The sequence below is a fragment of the Chinchilla lanigera genome, unplaced genomic scaffold, assembly GCF_000276665.1.
Source record: "Chinchilla lanigera isolate Chin_1 unplaced genomic scaffold, ChiLan1.0 scaffold00001, whole genome shotgun sequence".
NCBI lineage: Eukaryota > Metazoa > Chordata > Mammalia > Rodentia > Chinchillidae > Chinchilla > Chinchilla lanigera.
In genome coordinates, this window is record NW_004955402.1 from 52,297,705 (window position 1) to 52,318,317 (window position 20,613).

At 35.8% G+C, this 20,613-nt stretch overlaps 1 protein-coding gene across 1 annotated transcript in view; it reads right to left on the reverse strand.

Annotated features, from left to right (window-relative positions):
- The window catches only part of Tmx3 (thioredoxin-related transmembrane protein 3), a 44,091-nt gene extending 26,000 nt beyond the window's left edge, over positions 1–18,091 (reverse strand). The window contains exons 1-8 of the mRNA XM_005373044.2: positions 17,879–18,091; positions 16,944–16,998; positions 15,332–15,371; positions 14,042–14,165; positions 6,479–6,524; positions 5,211–5,291; positions 1,926–2,025; positions 1,156–1,233 (exon numbers count right to left, since the gene is read on the reverse strand). Coding sequence (XP_005373101.1) covers positions 1,156–1,233; positions 1,926–2,025; positions 5,211–5,291; positions 6,479–6,524; positions 14,042–14,165; positions 15,332–15,371; positions 16,944–16,998; positions 17,879–17,930 — 576 coding nt within the window. The 5' untranslated portion in view covers positions 17,931–18,091. The remainder of the gene's footprint in view (positions 1–1,155; positions 1,234–1,925; positions 2,026–5,210; positions 5,292–6,478; positions 6,525–14,041; positions 14,166–15,331; positions 15,372–16,943; positions 16,999–17,878) is intronic.
- Between the last annotated feature and the right edge of the window lie 2,522 nt (positions 18,092–20,613).

A 20,613-nucleotide genomic window follows, 5' to 3' on the forward strand; every position in this document is an offset into this window, starting at 1 on the left:
TTCTTTTTTTTTTTTTTTTAATTTTATTTTTTCTTATTCCTTTCTAAAATACTTTATTTTGGCTTCCTACTCATTTTATTTTCCAACTATTTTTTTTTATTATCTTTTTCTGTCTTCAAATTCTGGGCCTTCTTTACTTTCATTTTTTCCTCTTTATTTTCTGAAAAAGTTGCAATTCATGTCTAAGTTTATTCAATAAGTCTTGACTTAACTATAGACTACTATATCTAAATGATCATCTAAAGCATGTACTTGGCTGCCTAGTAAGCCATGCCAAAGCAAAGTGAAAAATTCAAAGCTTTCGATCATTCTCTTTTTCCTCAAGTGGTTCCTTCCACGATATTCCCCATGTTTATTAGAACACCATCAACCTCTTATGTTCAAACCATTAAATTAGAGGTTATTCTCAGTTCAAGCCTTTTCTTCTATCTCCATCTCATCAAAATCTGACAATACTATCTTCTAAACACAACAATCTTTTAACTTCTCCCCAATTCTTTTGCTAATTGTCAAACTCAAAATCACAGATTACTGCAAAAATTAACTGATTTCTCTCCCTGACTGCACTACAATCCCATCAGGTACTATTTCTCTCAAATACACCAAGTGTGTTCTCATCTTGGGCATTTGTATTACCTGTTCCCTGTTTCGATACATTTTGCATGGCTATTTCTTGTCACATAAGTCCCAGTTCATACATCCTTGATCAATCAATGTACAGCAGCTCTCCCACCTGTATGTCCCAATTATCAGGACATCACTTTTTATTTTCCTTCACAGCACATACGAGATCCTGTTAAAAAGACTTACTGAGAACACCTATATCTCAATATGAGGTCCCAACCAAACACCTCACCTGCAACACACAAATCTATGCACACACATGTATGTCCATCTACTACTTAAAAAACAACTCAAGGTATCATTTGTCAGCAGTGCTACTGCTTTAAAGGGAAAATATCACAATTTTACAATCATAATCTCTCAATACCATAAATCTGGTGATATTTGCTTACTTATAAGCAGTCTGATATTAGTAGTAGTCAGTTAATATGTTTACTCTTTCCTTATGTCACAAAAACTAAATCTGATAAAAAAATGAGTATTCATTTTTTTAAATGGAATCATGTATTAAAATCGAATTTTAAATACTACCTCAGGAACGACTTCTTCTAGGGCAGAAAAGAAGTATGTATATACAATCAATTCTGAAGCAGCATCTATGTATTTCTCCTGTGATGATACAAAACAGGTCATTTAAAAACATTAATTAAACACCAAAATTTATCTCTCATTAAACAGATCTACCTTATGGGATAAGCAATAACATTATAATTTACCACCACATGCCCTTTTGGGTGAAAAGATGAAATATAAGCAAATCACTTAAACTTCTTTCAGAGGCAAAAGAACACTACAACTAAGTTTTACTCTACTCCAAGTAAAGTTGACTAAACACGGTTGTTTAATATTTATTAATTTACAGGTATATTAACAATGATGAATATGAATAAGGATAACGACTACAGGGAAAGTAAGTGTATACACATGTGCCCACATAAAATTTAGACAATGGTCTTCTACTTTTAAAAAGCTGACGTTCACACTGCAGCTTGTAGCCCTACAGACTTAAAATGATAAAAAACAATAAAGGATTTAAATAACTAAGTCAGTAATGGGAGAAATACTAAACATCTACACACTTTTTTATTGACTTCTGCTTCATATCAGCCAATAACAGACAGCCTGTGCAATAAAGTGTTTTCTTTATTAAAAATATTTAAATTTTTATTTTATAAAAAAAAAATATAAAGCAAACTATTTCTAGTTAAGAGTGTTAGTTCTGAAGTTTTAGTAAAGTCATGGTTATACAGAAAATTAAACTGTAATATGTCTGTTTTGTGGATTAAAAAATAATTTCATACTTTCAACGGTGATTCTCCACCTATGTAAACAAAAAATACACGGTGTCTCTTCCGTACATGTTCAAACATTTGCCGGCTTGGAAGTGGCCGAATTAAAGCCCTGTTTGAGACGAAAACACACGTACATGAACTGAAGTTAACACAAAATTTACATCCAATCATGTCTTAATTTTTAGTAACTTATCAACTGCATTTTAAATTTATCAACAAATCCACATAAACCTAATCAAACTCCAGCCTGTAACAATTATATCACATATTAACAACTTACATAATAATTTTTTAATCTATCAGTTACAAAATAAGTTTCAAAAGCATCCCTTTAGAGAGGATCAACCTTGCCAATATTTTGACAGATAAAAACAACCATCATCCACTTACAGTCCCCAGCTAAAAACAAAATAATTCACATGAGAATTATTTTCCACCTTTCAAAAGAACATTTACACAAAAACATTGTAACATGCTATCCCAGGAGTATACAGTACTTAAGAACACTATACTGTCAATTTAAATGTTAGTTTTAAAATATCCTATGGAGATTAAAACAAGTTTCAAAATACGTCATTAATTATTTTGGGGAAAATTAAAGGGAAAATGACAGTCATGATAGTGCACAAGAATCTCACAGAGAAAACAACTTTTCAAAGAGTTTCATTATAGAAGCATTTTCAGACTCAAGTAAATTACATCGAAGTATCACCTGTAAAGTATCATTAAGTAAAAGAGGCCGACTGTCTTTTAAATATGGTATATAGCATCAGGTTTCCCTTCCAAAAAGTTTGTGAAAGAACAAGACATTTTGCAAAGGAAAACGTTCCAGCGCTCCAATTGTCAGAACTCATTGCATCACTCTCCATTTGTCTCCCTTCTAATACTAAGTAATTAACCAGTAAGTGATGCAACTCCAGAACTGACTCCTGAAATTTCATTTGTAACAGAGTCGCCCCCAGTTACGTCAGAATCCCTAAACTTGAATTAAAATTCATTAAATACTACCAAAACATTAAGACTTAATATCAAGCATGAGGACTGAAGTATTTCCTGCTAATACTCTCCTCATATATTTACTTATTCACAAAGCTAATACAGAAAATGAAATGTGCCAACTGTGAGAAAAAAAAAAACAGTAAAAATTACGGTAGTATCACAAACTTTATGAAGACCAGTCCTAATTTGGTGAATGAGACAGTATCATACCACACAACAAAACCATTTTTTTTCTTTTTTTGAGACAGGCTTTTGCTGCATAGCCAAGGCTGGCCTCAAATTTAGTGATCCTCCTGCTTCAGCCTCCTAGGTGCTGGGACTACAGGCATGTGCCACCACACCCAGCTCTGTCTTAATTTTAAATTTTTGTAAGATTATCAGTATTTTTCATCAAGATTTTAAGAAAGTGCCTATACTTTAAAGTCAGTATCAATTAACCTCACTTGATAGTCTCTTTAAGAAGTTTCACGTAATCGTGTTAAACAATAGTAAACAGTGATTTTCTTTATACTGCAGTTAAGATACAGATTTAAATAAAAACCACATTCAAATTAACAGAAAATGCTTATGGAGGAAATTTGGTTTTTTATCAATACAACCTCAAAAATATTTAATTCAATTCAGGTTTTTGGGGGCTGGGGATTTAGCTCAGCGGCACAGCACCTGCCTGGCAAGCACAAGGTCGTGAGTTCAATTCCCGGTACCGGAAATAAAAAAAAAAAACACACACAATTCAGGTTTTAACTATGTTATCTATTAGGCAAAAATTGCAAGAATACCTCACAGCTGGTAAACAGAAGCATGTGATGATATGTTAAAAAGAAAAAAGTATTTCAGCTGTACCTAAAATGCATTCTCCAGCTTCACACGCTGGGAAAAAGCCCAAGTCTATCACAACAATATTCTAGAGGTTCTCTTAGAACTCCAAAATCCAGTAATAAGGAATATAAATTGATATAAACCAGGCACTACAGAAACAAAATTACGATATAATAAAAATTAAGATTCACAAAAGTGCTACAGTGATGCCTCCTTTCCACAGTTCCATTTTCCATGGTTTTAAATACCCATGAAAACCATGGTCCAAAAATATTACATGCAGAATTCCAGAATAAACAGTTTATAGGTCTTACATTCTGCACAGTTCTGAGTAATGTCATGAAATCACATGTGTTTCAGTTCATTTGGCCCAGGGAGGTGAATCATGCCATTATCTAGCTATGCAAGCTGTGCGTGCTACCTGCTCATCAGGCAGTTAGCAGCCCTCTTAGTTATCAGATCCACTGTGGAGGCACCGTAGTGCTTGTGTTCAAGTAACTCTTATTATACCTAGTAATGAACCCCAGCTACAGGAGTAAGGATACTGGAAACTTGGATACCAAAGAGAAGCCATGGATTGTTTCATGAAAGTATAAGAAGATATTCTGAGAAAAAAGAAAAAGGACACCATTCACATCACTTTTGTTATAGTATAATGTTACAAATGTTCTATAATTAGTTACTGTTATTTTCTTACTGGGCTTAATTCATAAATTCAAATGTTTTCATAGGTATACAAATAAAAACATACTATATATAGGGCTTGGTCCCATCCATGGTTTCAGGCAACACTGGAAAGGTGCCTCCCATGAGTAAGAGGGAACACTATAAGCAGTCAAAATTTTGAAAGGAAATTAAAATTCACTGTAGAAGCCAAGCGTGGTAGCATATGCCTATAACCCCAGCACTTTGGAGGCTAAGGCAAGAGGACTGCCTTGACTACGTAACAAGACTCTGCCTCAAACAAACAAACAAACAAAAAATTCACTGGAGAAAATTATTTTATACACAAGTGAATTTAAATGTGAGATTAACCAATATATAAAACAAAACAGTCTCTATTTAAAATATGTCTTTGCATTGTACTACATAATCCTATTCTTCTCATAAACAAGTATATGAACGTAAGTCCATAAAACATGTGCACTGAATATGATCTATTGAAATATATCTAATTTTCAATAGGGTGTAAGTCATGCATGCCTCTAATCTAGCACTCAGAAGTCTGAGGCAAGACAATCCTACATCAAAAGCCAGTCTATGGCTACATACTGAGTTCAAGGACAGCCTGGATTATATAGTGAGACCCTGTCTCCAAAAATTTTTCTAAGGGCCAGTCATATAGCTCCGTGGCACAGCACCCACCTGCCAAGTGCAAGGTCCTGAGTTCAATTCCCCAGTACACCTCCCCCAATTTTTTTTAAATCTAATTCTCAAATACTGATATCATAAAGGTTTTTACTGATAAAAACTTACCCAGATACTCTATGAGCAAACTCAATAATATCATCTTTAGTTCGCGGTCCTCTGTAATTATACGCCAAGTCCCCCTTTAATCTTGAAAAGAAAAAGAGGTAAAAACTAGAATTATTTTGTGCCTTAATATTTAATGTGTGTAAGTTTCTACTGTACCAAAAATTTACAGTACATAAAACAGTAAATGCAGAGGGATTTCAGTAGTATACTCATGTAAGATACAGGCAATCAGCTTCACAGGATCAGCAAGTTACAATATATAGAAAAAAGCTGTTTATTATTAGAACTACAGAAAAAATTTTACACTGTATTTGATAGCTACATTGTATCTATACTACTGAAAAGTGAATAATCTATACAACTTCAAAACACTATCAGTTGCTTGACAGATGCTCCAACATCCACCATAACAAATTGATAAAAACTCTTCTAAAAGCCTAGACAATTCTCCAAAACCCTGCCAATGAATTATATGTCTAATTAACCAATATTATAAAATTGAAAAATCAGGAAACATAACAAAATAACTATAATTAAAGAGAAAGGTAAAAATAATTTAACACAAAAGAGGCTTAGAAGAAGAGGAAGGTGGGAGGTTAACACAAAACCCAAGAAATAATACATGTAAATTACTCAAAATTGGAAATTTGAGAATTTAAACTATTAAAAATTTACTTTTATTATAAAAACTATGTTCACAACAATTCCTCAACTCCTTACATTACCAAAATAAGGGTAATGAAGATTATGAGAAAAACCAATAGGTCACAATTATTTAAAAAAGTCCTTTAGAATCACTGTAACAGTTCTTCTGACTTGTACACTCTGTAAGACTTGCTCAACAACTACAGGTTAGAATTACCACCCATGAATTTTAGTTCTCTTTATCTCTAATGAAGTAAATCAAATTATACAAAAGTTAAATCTGTTAGGAGACAGAATTTTACCATGACAAAGCAGAACACATACCCGAGTTCCAACAAGATTGAGAGAGCTATGATAATTTAAGACTGTACACCTTTGTCCTGCACAGTGCAAGCCACGGCAGACTCAAAATGCATTACTGAATCAGCTATCAATAACACAACTACTTAAATATGGAGAAAAGCACAAAGGAATAGTCCTCTCCTTGGATCACAAACCTCACCTAAAAAAAAATAGCTGAACTCAAATTTTTGACCCTCCAAAAAAACGACCAGAAATAAATCTAAAATGTAAGAAGAGCAAACTATAAAAATACACATATAAACATACAGCTCTCAACTTACAGCTTAATTGTTGGATAACCTCGAACTCCAAACTCTGAAGCAATGCCTTGATAAGAAAAAGAATAAATAATTCTAAATTTTTTTAAAAATGAGAAACTAAGTAACAAATGAGCCTTTCATATAAAAAAAGACATTTATACAAACCCATGTAGATATGCTGCTCTTAAGTGTTTAAAAAAAACTCATAAAGAAAAAGAAAAAACATGACATTTTCATATAAAATAATTACTTAATAATCCAACCAATGGGCTACAAAAATACAATGACAAAATAAAAAAATAAATGTCCAAAGAATAGTTAAAAATTTATTCCTTGAGTATTAAATTTAAAAGATACTTTGGTAGGAAAAAAAATTTCAGTACATAAAGTACTTCTCCTTTGACTTCACTTCCAGGACAATTATTTCTTCCCCAGACCTCATCCATCTCTGCAAAAAAGAAAAGCCCACCTTTTTGTTTACTGTTTCCTGAGGATTCAGAGAAATGCAGTGTGTTTTAATTTTAAAAACATAAACTGTATTTCCAAAGTACTTGAATACTACAAGCAATGTATGATCAAAAAAGCAACTTTATGTACAATTTACAAATTTCTGCACTTTTTCCTAAAACAGTTGCAATTATCTCGGATAGTATCCTGAAATCTTGACATTTATTAAAATGAGAAATATTTCCTACACTGTTGTTTTGAGGAGATGAAAGAAGAAACAGATATTTAAAGCAAGTGTCAACAGGGAAATAAAACAATTTATAATGCTACAGTACTTTACAGACTCAAGGAAACCAGGACAGGAAAGAAAAAATAAATATTTTCAGTTAATGGACATGACATAATACATTTACAAAAGTATGTTAGTGCAACGTATGGTGTATTTACTCATAATTTCTCCCTCTCCCATTATCTTCACTTCCAGGATATTTATATACGTAACATCTTGGGACAAGGAAACCACTAGTTCTGGGTTGTGATTGACAATTACCTCAGTAACTTCATTAATTTTCAGCTTTTTGTCACTTGTTAAGAATTCACAAGAATGACACTGTAAATCTGTGAAAAATAATCTCCAAAATCTCTCTGCCTTGCTTTCTCAGCTTTGTACCTTAGACACATGGAGAGAGGTGACTAGAAGGGTCTGCATAATAACCAACACCTATTTTAACTGGAGGCACCACTAACAGCAGGGGTAACAAAAATTCAAGTTGTGAAGATCCAGGTCATGCCTCTAAATGCGCATGTGAATTTATAGCAATTACACAACTTACTTGCGCCCATCTCTAACTTACAACTTAATTCTGTCATGTATATTCTAACTGAATATGACTGTGGTTATCTAGATTGCATTCCTCAAAGCACAAATCCAGAAATGATTTTGGGGAGATTATGTGAGTAAACTCATCTTAATGGCCCCCTCCCTGATTTACACAGGTAAGCAAACACAGGCCCTTATTACCTTCAGTGAAAACCCACTAAAAACTGCCTAAACATAAAGAATAATAAAATTGATAGGGGAGTTATATTTTACTAGTAATACCTCCATATAATTGAAATTATTTTACAATTCATGTACAAATGAACTAAAATGAAAAAAAAAAAAAAAACACCAATGGAAAATACAATGGCGGCATTTCATGGTGTTATATGTATTGCATAACAGGCTTTAGAGTGATCTCAGTTTTTATATCTACAATATCACCCACCCAAAGACTCCCTTGGACTTTTAACTTTAAGCAACATTTCTTACTAAATTTTAATTTACAATAAAACCTAAAAACTTCATCAGCCTTATCTTTCCCTAGAAAGAAATCATGGTATAATAAAAAGTGCAGGCAGGCTGGGTTATAGATGTAAAAGTATAAAGACCTATATTAGGGTTCTAACTTTTCCCTTTTCTATCTATGCAAACATAGAAGAGTTTTTTCATGTTTATGATTCTGCTTCCCCTTCTGAGGATACTTCTCACATTGCAAGGCTATAGGTGAGATTTTTAAGCAAGAAAATATGTAGAATCTAACACAGAGTCTGGCATAAAGAAGATCCTTAAATGTTAGATATACAGTAGTTTTTTTAACATTCTTGATCAGTTAAGTAATTATGTGCTGATACATCAACGTACAGATATAGTTAACACTACAAAATACCAATCCATGTAAAAATATTTTATAAAAGGCTTTAATATTCCTCAACTGTATCTCAAACAATTTTGAGTGAAGGAAAAAATGGTGCAAATTTACATCAAATAAAATTCACGTTAAAAATAAAACCTAGGAAGATTTGGTAAGTTATTTGAAAGAAAATAGGAATTTAGTAGGAAGACTGAAACTAAAAGAGTCTAAGATTTTTATAATTTACCTTTCATATTATAAGACAGTTTATAAAAAAGTGTGAGATTAATTCCTTCACAAGTAGAAGAATATTTACAACATTATTTACAATATTTACAATATTACATGAGTAACTCCAAATTTTATAATCTCAAATGCTCATAAAGTGAGGTTAAAGAAGAAGCTCCTACATCATTTGTTTGCTCCATGAAACAACTTGATAGTAGAACAGGTGAGGAGATTAAGTATGGTGATACTGGATTCTAGGCCTAATTCTGTCTCTAACTCCTGTGTGTGAAATTAGTCATCTCATCTTCATTTACTTTCTGTTGCTTTACCTATAAGCTGGACAGGGAAAAAGACACAATCTCTTAAGCCTTTAAAGGTGTAAGTACTGTTATCTGCTGACTTTCACTCTCTGGCCAACATACAAAAAGTATAAAGTAGTATTTCTCAGTCAAATGGAGACATTTTTGGTTGACACAATGTGTGTACGGGTGTGTGTGCGTGTGTATGTGTGTGTGTGTGTGTGTGTGAGAGAGAGAGAGAGAGAGAGAGAGAGAGAAAAAGAAGGGGTATCTAGAAGGTAAGACCCACAGATGCTGATAAAAAGCTTTCAATGCACAGAAAACTACCTCCTACAGTCCCTCAGAAAGACTCCAGAACTATCTGGCTCAAAACATCAATAGTGTAAGACTGAGAAATCCTCAAGTATAGTCACTGATCAGAAATAGCTTACAATTTAGAAAGTAAAACTAATTTATAATTATAATCTATGAACAAGAAGTCAAAATAAGAACATTATTGGCCAAATCCCACTGCAGGCTTACGGATCAGAGACATAAAATAGCTGTACCACAAAACAATTTCACATTTAGGTTGGGGTGTAAATAAAATTCCAGTGGTTTCACAATAGAAATCAGCATACTATTATGGATCATTGTACTGTAATTTAACTTTTAAGTAAGAAACATTTTAAACACTCATTTATGAAGGGAAAGAGGCTAAAATATATATTTCAATTCATTATGCTGTTTATACTCCTTTTTAATGTCATTCAATTATAGTGGTACTGGTTAAAATTGCATCAAAAAGTTTGGTCCAATTCCAAACACACAGAAAACAAATCTCAATAGTTCAAATTTATCTAGTTCAAAATTTCTATACATAGAGATTTATTGGATTGAATCTGATTCTATTTGCTTTCAACCACTAGAACTACATGACTGACAAATAGGCTACATCAAAGAATCTGAGATACTTTCTCTACACTTGATCATCTTGAATAATCCTTTCTCACTCCAAACAAAAATCTTACAAATCTATCTGTCCATCCGAATAATATTCTACCTGTGGTTTTCCACTCAAGTGTGTAGCAAAGTCATCTGTTATGAATGTTAAAAAGTCTCATGACCCAATCTGAGAGACTTTCGTTTGGCAGTGACAGTATAAGTTTTTAGACTCTGAACAAACAGTACCCAAGTAATCCTAACAGAGGTAGTCAGGCTACAAGCTACAGAACAAGAAGCAGAAGCAACCTACAGAGAGGGAAGAGATGTCTATGAAATAGCCAAATCTTTACTATTCTATGGTTATGATAGTGAATGTTGAGATGGCTTGAAAAAATACAGTTTCTTTACCTATTTAACTATAAATTTTAGTAAATTTATAAATTTTGAGGTGCTTTGAAATATTTAAAGAAAACACTGAGAACTGTAAGACAAAAATCCACTTGTAATCTCTAGACAGTGATTTTTGACACTTAACAGCTTTTTCTTAAATACTAGGAAGACAATATTCTTTTCTTCCACAGAAGTAGGGGAAAATGTATCTGTCAGTAACATGACACAGTAAAATTTTATTTATGTTTATGGCTACTGTTTGTCTCTCCCATAACAATGTGAGTTCCAAGAGAGCAGGAATTTCTATTTCACTCACTGATATGTTATTAGGGCTGGGGATTTAGCTCAGCGGCAAAAGCGCCTGCCTGGCAAGCGCAAGGTCGTGAGTTCGGTTCCCGGTACCGGAGGAAAACCAAAAAAAAAAAAAAAACAAAAACAAAAAAAAAAACTGATATGTTATTAATGTCTGGTGCAACCTCGTCAAAGGTAACCCCTCATTAAATAAATATCTGCTACATGAATGAATGCTGACCGTACAACTGTTCTACAGAGGAATGAATGTTTCAATAAACCATACTTGGATTACTCAAACAGCCACAAGATTCACAAGAATCTATCACTATGCAGGCTGAATACAAGTTAACAAGGACAAAAGTTTGGAAAGGCAGCAGTCCATATCCATGGAGGACATTAGGTAAAGTGCAAAAAATACTTATACTGCTTGGCAGATGATGGTCCTTGGCGTACAGTATACCAGTTTCCCTTTCCCAAATTTATATAGTCCACGTGCACTGATGTATTTATATGTATGTTTCCTACATAGCCGCCACCATAAAAATGTTTCTGTTGATTCAATAAAACAAACACATTGCTAAGTGAACAGGAAATAAAATCTCTAACAGTTAAGCCATTAGAGGCAAAAGTTAAACCTCTGAAAGGATTATGATAAATAAAGTTCCATCAGAGAGTAAAATGTTACTACAAATTAAAAGCAAAAATGTAAGAATATTGTTTTTTAGTCACAGTCTCTAAAACACCGGTCTAAGCTACTCAAAAAAACTTTTTTTTGTGTGCTGAAGGTAGAACCCAGGCTCTTACACATGCTCTATAATAACTCTAAAATTCAGCTACATCATCAGCACTTAAACTGTTTTTTTTCACCTGATGACAGTGACACTCAAAAATTAGCACATGGAGAAACTCAATACTAATTATTAAACAATAAATTTTGACTTAACATACCCTGTTAATTATCACAGAAGCATCACACGAACAGTTCACCATTAAGATTTTTACTAATTTAAATGCACTATTTTTCTCAATGACTATTTTCTTCCTATTACTTCTTTTCTCTATACAGTACTACTCCACTGAATGATTCAAGAGACTGTGATAATTTGCCATTTTTAAAATGTTGTGCTCGTTGGTTTGTTCACCATTCCCCTCTATTAGGCAGTAAGCATTTCCTAACAAGCAGGATTTCTTTGGAGCTTTCTTTAATCCCTAGAGACCAGTAGGGGATGTCTCAAACTGTAGTTAGTAAATGAATATTAATTGAGTGAATAAATAAATGAATGCACTCAGAAGTAAATACATGCATGGATGTCTAATCAACATATGTTTAGACACAGAACTTAGCTTCATGAACAATCACAGAAAGTAGTAACATTGTTAGCATGATTAAAGGCTTATTGCCAGAAAAGTCAATTTAAGCATGCTATTTTCTCTCTACAATGTTCTGCCATTCATCTTTTCCCTCAACATTTCAAATATTTACCACTCAAGTCAATTCCAGCTGTAACAACCCACCTACACTCCACTTCTCTATTTCCCAAGCATTAACGAACCAAAAGACTACCAATTCAAACTAGTTTATAATCTGAAAATGTGCCGTGAATTCCTTCTATGTAACAGTGGTCGTACAGCTCAGCAATTACTCTAAAAACTTTATGGCAGTGGTGGTGAATCTATGGCACGCACGCCGCAGTGAGCTGTTTGTACCACTGAAAGCTTTAAAAGGTTCACTATCCCTGCTTTATAGTATTATGTCCCATTGTCCTTGTCTAAACTACAATGCCAATCTACCTCATCAGTGATTTTAGCCTTGAAAAAAATGAGAGTAATAATTACAGTACTTTTCCACTTCCTTTTATTGCTTTCATGTGACCCTGAGCTCTAGCACCCTACACCAGCACACACAGTATCCTCTCTCCTGCAAAAGTGATCTTTTCTTTTACCCTACAATTTAATGCCAAGACATATTTTTTATTAAATCATTTGCCACCTCAAAAATATGTACTAATTCCTATAAAATGAAAAACACTTTGTTGTACTTAGGAGGCTCTTAACAATCTGGTATCTGCCTTTAGCACTATACATGTGCTAGAGATTGTGCTAGGGGATTTGAATCTAAAATATTAACATAATCCTTACAACTTTAAAGATCATCACTTTCACTTACTGACATGGAAACTAAAATGAACAGAAGTACTTTCCCAAATCCAAAAAAGTAGGACATGAAAGAGTTGAAATTAAAAAAATTGGTCTACTTTGCTCCAACGTACAATCCAAAATATAAAGCTGACTTCCTCAGAAGAAACATACATTATAGACCTCTTTATTAAAAGAGAACTTGATTGCATATACGTGCTATATTATTCAAAATTCAAACTAACCACTAAAACAGCATTATACTTAGATATTTAGCAATATGGAAACCAAAGCTTAAGGGAATTCAGAAACCCTCTAGTGCTACATAGTAAAAGCACCAAGCAGAGCCAGACCCACAGTCTGAAGCCATGCTCTTTCCAAATTTCTACGATGCCTTTTTCTTCTCTAAACTTAATTCTTCCTTTTCTAAATGCTTTAAGATAGTTCATAACCCTTTCCAGTACTACATTAGGCTTTGGGGGAAATAAAAGTTTCAATCACAATTACAATGGAGCAGGAAAACAGCCTGGAAAACAGTAAACGAGTGTGGCTGTACTTCAATAAGTCCACTAAGAAAAATTTGTAGCAGGACAAATTTGGCCTCTGGGCTATAGTTTGTCCATGTTTACTTCTACATTATCTGTAAAGACTCATTAAGCTCATTCTCAACTCTGAATTTTGCTCTAATATTGTTTCCTACCTTCCTGATCCTCACACATTTATCCTAACTAAACTCAGTTTTCAATTTCGCACTTATGCCTCTATCATGACATCTCATGTCACACAAATTTTCATTAATTTACCTCATATACCAGTATCAACAGTTTAACATTCAACTTTCTGTAGGTGCCTTAAGTAAACTGATTACGTAAGGTGACTCAAGTAGGAACAAAACTGAGAGGATATAGCTCAGCAGCACAGCACCTTGCTTGGCAAGGTCCTGAGTTCGACTCCCAGTACCCAAAAAAAAAAAAGTAGGAACAAATGATGTTATATTAGGCCTAAAATTAGCACATACTGTATATTTAGTACTCAATGGCTAATTCACTTAACTTATACAGTATACAGTCTTAAACTATTAAGATAATTTTAAATGGGCAAAAAAAAAATTCTTCCTCCTTCTCTGAATTCTGCTGCATATAATTCAAATATTTTCATTATGAGAACAGTAAAATAATAAAGTAAAGGCTTACTGGAATAGGAAGTAGCATCCATCTTTCCAACTTTCACTGGAGAACCAATGCTTTTCATCTCAAGACCAACTTCATTCCAGACTGGTTCCAATTTTTTACAATGGCCACACCACGGGGCATAAAACTATCCAAACGGAAAGAAAAAAAATCCACTGACATCTTAACACTATTGTGAAAGATAATCTTAATATTTAAAAACTTCTGACCAAATAACCTACTAATAATCTGTAGAGACAAAAACCTTAAAAATAGTTTAAGTGGTTGCATAACTCAAGATAAAAGATACACGTAAATTTACATAGGTTAACATCTAGCATATACTTCAAAACTTAAAAGTACTTTAAATAATTTTTAGAAACTTGAAAGATATACAACTTACAAAATAAAAATGCTTCTGCTTCCAAGTGACTGTATTTGTATTGTATACAAAAGGTAATCACCAAATACATATATACCACATCATATGCACCCTCCTAACATTAATGGTAAGTACTACTTCTGTTACAACAATGCCAATACAATAAATGACTCTGCTGACTTTTACTGTATCCACTGATAGGATAGGGAGCTATCAGGATGAGCGCTTTGGCAAAGGAGCAAATCAGGATGATTAAGGTAAAATCACATCCTTTCATATTTTAGGATACCTAAATGGTGTGGGCAATATTTAGGTTCCCCAGTAAACTGCTGTAACAAATTACTTACTATACTTTCACGAAATAAGACTTATTTTTAACTTTATGCTATAGAAATGTTCAAACATGTACAAAAGGAGAAAGAATCAAATAGTGAGCTCTTGTGTCTCTTTGGCCAATTCACTAATCATCAATTCTGCCATTCTTATGCCATTTATTTTGCTGCTACTCTACTTTTTGATGAAGTGTATTAAAGCAAATCCCAATTATCATAAAGTTTAAATATATTCCAAACCTGAAAGTGAAGAGTAATGAAAATTTAATTTCATTCACTATTACAATGATTGTGACCACTAATGATACTAATAAAATCAACCTCTTGGAAATATGAAAAAACAAGAGAGAATTGTACAATAAACTCGTGCCATAATAATATCCCTCCCTAAGACGTAATCCACAAATTTATCTCATTAAAAGGCTTACAGTTTCCCTTCTTAATGTTCCTACCACCAAATTCCATCAAAAATTTCTTGCCAGACACCTTAAAGTAGATTTCCTTTAATATAAAAACTCAAACAGTAATACCTGACAAAACAGAGTAGATACATAACCACTCACTATACATAAATATTACACATAAAACTTACATACTCACATCTACAAGCCAAATGTCATCTTTTCGATTGTCTTTAAACCTAAAAACAAGAATAAAAATCAAATCTCTGAATTTTTTGTGTCCACTTTCATAATGTGTTGTACAGGTACAGATAATAAACTGATTAAAAAATAGGACCATGGAACAAATTCTTTCAATAAATTTTTATGTAAAATTTTTACTCAGTGACCTGTAAATTTTATCTTACCCATTAAGGTATCTTAAGAACAATTCAACTCCCACATTTTGCTAACAAGTATGGTATGCTGTTGGCAATGTTCCCCAGCATAGGAGCCTTTCTGGTGAGCATTCACTTAACAAAGCAATTAGTAAGAAAAGAACTCCTCCTTCCTTCTCCTAAGTTAGGGCACTCTGAAAGAGGAGGCCTGAAGTGATATACTGCGCAGGCCACCACTAAATTCAAAAAGTTACCTCTTTGTTAAGAGTGGCTTTCCTCAGAATCAGAAAGCTCGTGTTAACAATCTGCAAGCACTCTCCAAGACCCACTATCATGGCTGGGTCACTTCCAAAACAGCACTGTATTCACCTGATCACACTACGCAATCAGATGTCCATGTGGTCAATTAGGACAAGCTACACTGGACGTATAACGCCCTTATTTACTTACTGTGACACTGCAAACCAAGAAACAAAAGGGGTGCCAGCTCTTTAGTGGTCCATTTCCCCCCATAAAAAAGCACCAGCCGAATCAGGTGAATGGAACACAGATGGGAAAATGCATCTCACTGCTGAGGCATGCTGAACAAAAGGCTTCTGTCCCTTTATGAGTGCCCACAGGTAAGAACCTCAGTAAGGTTTTTGCAAAGGTGTCTGGGAGATGCTTTAGTGAGTTCTCCAATCAAAAGCCTACATTTAAATAGAGGCAATGAATCTACCAGTAGACACACATATAAACATGACTAGCCTGGGAAGCCTGAGTCCTTGACTACATGTCCCTCCAGAGACAATGCACTCATTGTGTACCAAATTTGGGGTGGAAACGGCACTTTCTCTCAGGTGTCCTGCTGGAGAAAGCACTGTTACTGCCTACAGTATGACACTGGATTTTGGTCTAGACTCCTCACCTACTATTCACAAGGTCTTTAATGCTGCGACACAATGAAGATAAATACTGAATCCCACTACCCACTCTGTATGATGAAGGCAAAGGAAACAACAAATACAAGCGAAAACTATAGAGGATGGAACAGTGTGCCAGTTTTTGATTCTATAACTATCAGCAAAACTCTTTGGAGCATACCCCCACTTTATACCTATCCCCTATAACAGTGGAGGTGAACCTGGGGTGCGAATATGACTGTATTTTTCTTTTAAGACAAAAAATGTTAAGGTATGAGTTATTTTTTCTAAACTAACACTTCAGTATTCAGGTTTCACAGAAGTGTTGGGACTTTCTGATAAAGTGTGTTTTGGTTTGCAGTGTGGCAGTGGGTCTCTAAAAGATTCGCCCTTACGGACCTAGAACAACTCAGCATTATGTAAGTACTGGTCTTTATAGTCTATATCATTAAAAGACTCGATTTACACGCAAATACTTAGATAATATCTAAATTGGACAAAGTTAAAATATTTCAAATATACGAATACTCACGATTCATCTAAATCTTCCACAAATCCTTTACAAAAAGCTACATCAAGTAAAAGAACTGGAAAAAACGGGAGAAAAAAATTAGAGAAATAAGCGATGATTTATTATTTCGCTCTTATCGTATGCCAAGTTATTTATAAACTGCTTTTCTTTTCTTTTCTTTTCTTTTTTCCGGTGCCGGGAATCGAACTCACGACGTCGCGCTTGCCAGGCAGGCGCTGTGCCACTGAGCTAAATCCCCAGCCCCTGCTTTGCTTTTCAATTTATCAAAAACTCATTAACGATCATAGTATGAGACATACAAAAGCCTAAGCAGTTCATTCATTTAATCAACATTTCTTCTGCGAGCCGTCATATTGCAACTGGCAACGCTAGGTAAGCTAGTACACCTAATAAATTGCTTCTCTTTGTACGTATCTTCACCCAAGGTTCTTTTTCATTACTCTGCTCTTTCGAAGTAAAGACACATCCTATCTCTACAGTTTTCTTCTCTGTAGCAGGATTTAACTCTTCAGTAAAACTTCAAAAGCCCATTCACAAAATATCCCGTTTTTCTTTCCCAAATAGAAAAAAAAATTGAGATACACCCTGCTACCCATTGCAGAACGGCACCGAGACGAGGGCCCCGCAGGCGGCTGAGCGGGCAGACCCCGAGCCCGGGCCGCCAGGGTGACGGGCGGGTGGGAAACCCCCCGCCCGGGCAGACCGCGCGCAGGACGCGTCCGCGAGCCCCTCCCTCAGCCCCGCGGCACCAATCCTCCGACATCCCGGGCTCCGCACGCCCGGCAGCGCCTGCCCTCCACGCCCGGCGCTGGGCGTCCCGGGCTGCCCGGCCGTCCGGGGTCCGGGGCGGGCGGGGCGGCGCGACCCCGCGACCTGAGGAAGCCGCCCAGGCCGCCCGCCCCGCATCCCGCCGGAGCGGCCCGCGCCCTGGTTACCTGCGACGCAGAGCCCTACGGCCCGGCTCCACAGAACCGCCACGCTCGCCATGGACAGCTGCAACAGCAGAACGCTCCAGCTGAGAGAAAGAAACAACGGCACTCGCCCCCGCGCAGAAAGGGAAGCCGACACCCGAGGCGCGGAAGGGAAGCTCCGCGCCCAGGCCGGGGGCGGGGCGGGCCAGCCTCCAAACCCCCTCAGGACCCCGCCGGCCTATCTCTGAGCATGCGCTCGGTGCCACGCATGCGCGGGACTTCGGCGCACGCGCAGTGTCACACTCCTGGACCCTTTGCGTCTACGGCTGCCTCCCGGAGCGTGGGAACCCGGCGTGGGGCGTGGTTCCCGTGGGGGCGGAGCGCTGTGCTTACTCTAGATTCTGGGAAGTTGTCGCCGGAATACCTGTTACACTTAGTACTGTAGAAGAGGTAAGCTCTTTCGAAGCTGAATTTTGTTAGAGCTTTTGCTTGCTGCACCTGTCATTGCCAAGAGCGCACCTGCGCGTGTGGGTGGGGGTCAAACGCGAGGGCGGTGCAGTGAAAGGCTGTGGATTGCGGAGCTGTGTGACCTTCCTGTCGTTCCACGATGTATGTGGATTCCTCTTTGAAGCTGTTTGCACAATGGAAACTCTTACTGACAGTTATTGTTAATGCATTTTTGACAAATCAAGGAGTCCTTTTTAAAAATTGTTTTTCTTGAGTCCTGAAAAAACTGATGCAGTTGAAAGCTTTATTTTCCCCCTCTATTTCTTAATTAGGAAAATAAAGCAAAAAGTAGGATAAAATATGTACATTGCCACCTTTTTCTCTACTCAGCAATGATTTATAAAAGCAGTACACTTTTATGTGACAGTTCGTTTTCAGTCTCTGCATGTAATTTAGGTGAATTTTTGTTCTCGTTTTTTTGAAAGAGACCAATGCTCCTGCTTCAGTCTCTAGAGTATCGAGATTACACATGTGCGCCACCACCCCAATTAGATGAAATTTTTGTAGAACATGTACCAGAGGACTTAGATAACCAGTTTTTGAAAGTTTTTGAAGACGTGTTAGGAAAAGGAAACAGGGATTTTATCAGCCGATTTACTCTTGGTTCAGCATTCCAAGAAAAATTTCATTAAACAATGCTTATTTCTAGCGACTAAAAGATTATAAATTACAATTGGATTGAGACCAAGCCCTAGCTTTTACCCCTTTTATACAAGCAGCATGGAATGGAGGGCAGCCCCTCTACAGACAAATTTTTAAAAATAAGCAGTCTGCAAAATAGTAGTCTTTTTAAAAATAAGTAGTCTGCAAACTATAACGGTGATGGGAATAGTCTCTCAATAGGCGTTCTATTTTATGTGGTAGACTTATTATCCCTGAAGGACCCTATTTCATTTTTCTTCATTCTCATCAAAGTTCTCTGTCTCCCACAACCTCTACAAGAAAATAATTTCTATTGCACTTCTTTACAGCTTCCATTAGCAAGTGGAGAGCAACAAAAATCACTCTGCTGAGACATGTACTTTCCAGTACTGTAGCCATTAGCCACAAGTGGCTAAACCAAGATCTAAACAAAGATTTCTGATGAAGTTTTAGAGTCTAATGAAGTATACTGTAAATGTAAAGCTGGATTTTAAAGATACTATAAAAATGTAAAGTGTCTCAGTATTGATAGACTGTTGAATAACTTTGGAATGTTAGTTAATAAAAGATAATTATTAATCCTTTCTCACTTAGTTTTCATTTATCCATGTAGATATTAAACAATTTACATATATGGCTGGCATTCTATTTTTATTGCACATCGCTGACCTATACAAGCTGAAGATAGTGTAAATAATGCATTAATATGATGACAAAATGAATTATTGAAGGTTTTTGTACAGAAAACAGGCTGAATTTTCACATACTAGGCCAATTCGTATTAGGCAAATTTGTACTAAAACGTGGTTAAGGTTCACTGTGTCAACTTGATTGGCTTGGGAGCCACTGAGGGCATTAATAAAGCTCACTTCTGAGTGTGTCTGGATGGATCATGGAGGCCCAACCTTTGGGTCCCTGTCTGGTCCTTACCCCTTCCTCTCTGGTGCTATTACCCTGCTCTGCTTCCTGGCTACCATAAACTAAGCAGCTTTCCCTACCCATACCTGTCCACCATGATGTTTCTTCCAGCCAGCCCTTGATTGGATACCAATGAGTAATGTATGAGTAAGATTAAGTTTCTCTTACTTTACATTATGAGTGTCAAGTATTGTTACTCAGCAACAGGAAAACTAACAGAAAATTGGTACAAGCAGCAGGGAGCTTGTTGTGACTACCATGTGATTCAGAAACCAGTAGAAGTGGTTTATGGGAAGAATTTGGAAAAGCTTGCAGATGCAGGCAAGAAAAGCTGTGGAATGCTCTAAGTACAAATTGATAGGTGATTCTTAGAGGGCCGGGAGGCTGATAGGAATGCAGATAGTAACGGCCATGCTCAGGTTTCAGTTAGTAACAAGGACTCCTGTGGCAGTTTGACTAGAGCCCATGTGTAACGCTGACAAAATTTGTCTGCATTTTGCTCTGTGCTAGAACTTTGAAAAAGACTGAGGTTAGGGGAGGAGGACTGGTTGTTCTGTTACAGGAGATTTCAAGGTAGCCCAATATTGAAGGTGTGTCATGAGTATTGCTAGCTACTTTTAGCTAGATTTATAATGAGACTCATGGACAAAACTCAAGAACAATTTGAAAAATTTAAATTTTGCCTCCCAGAG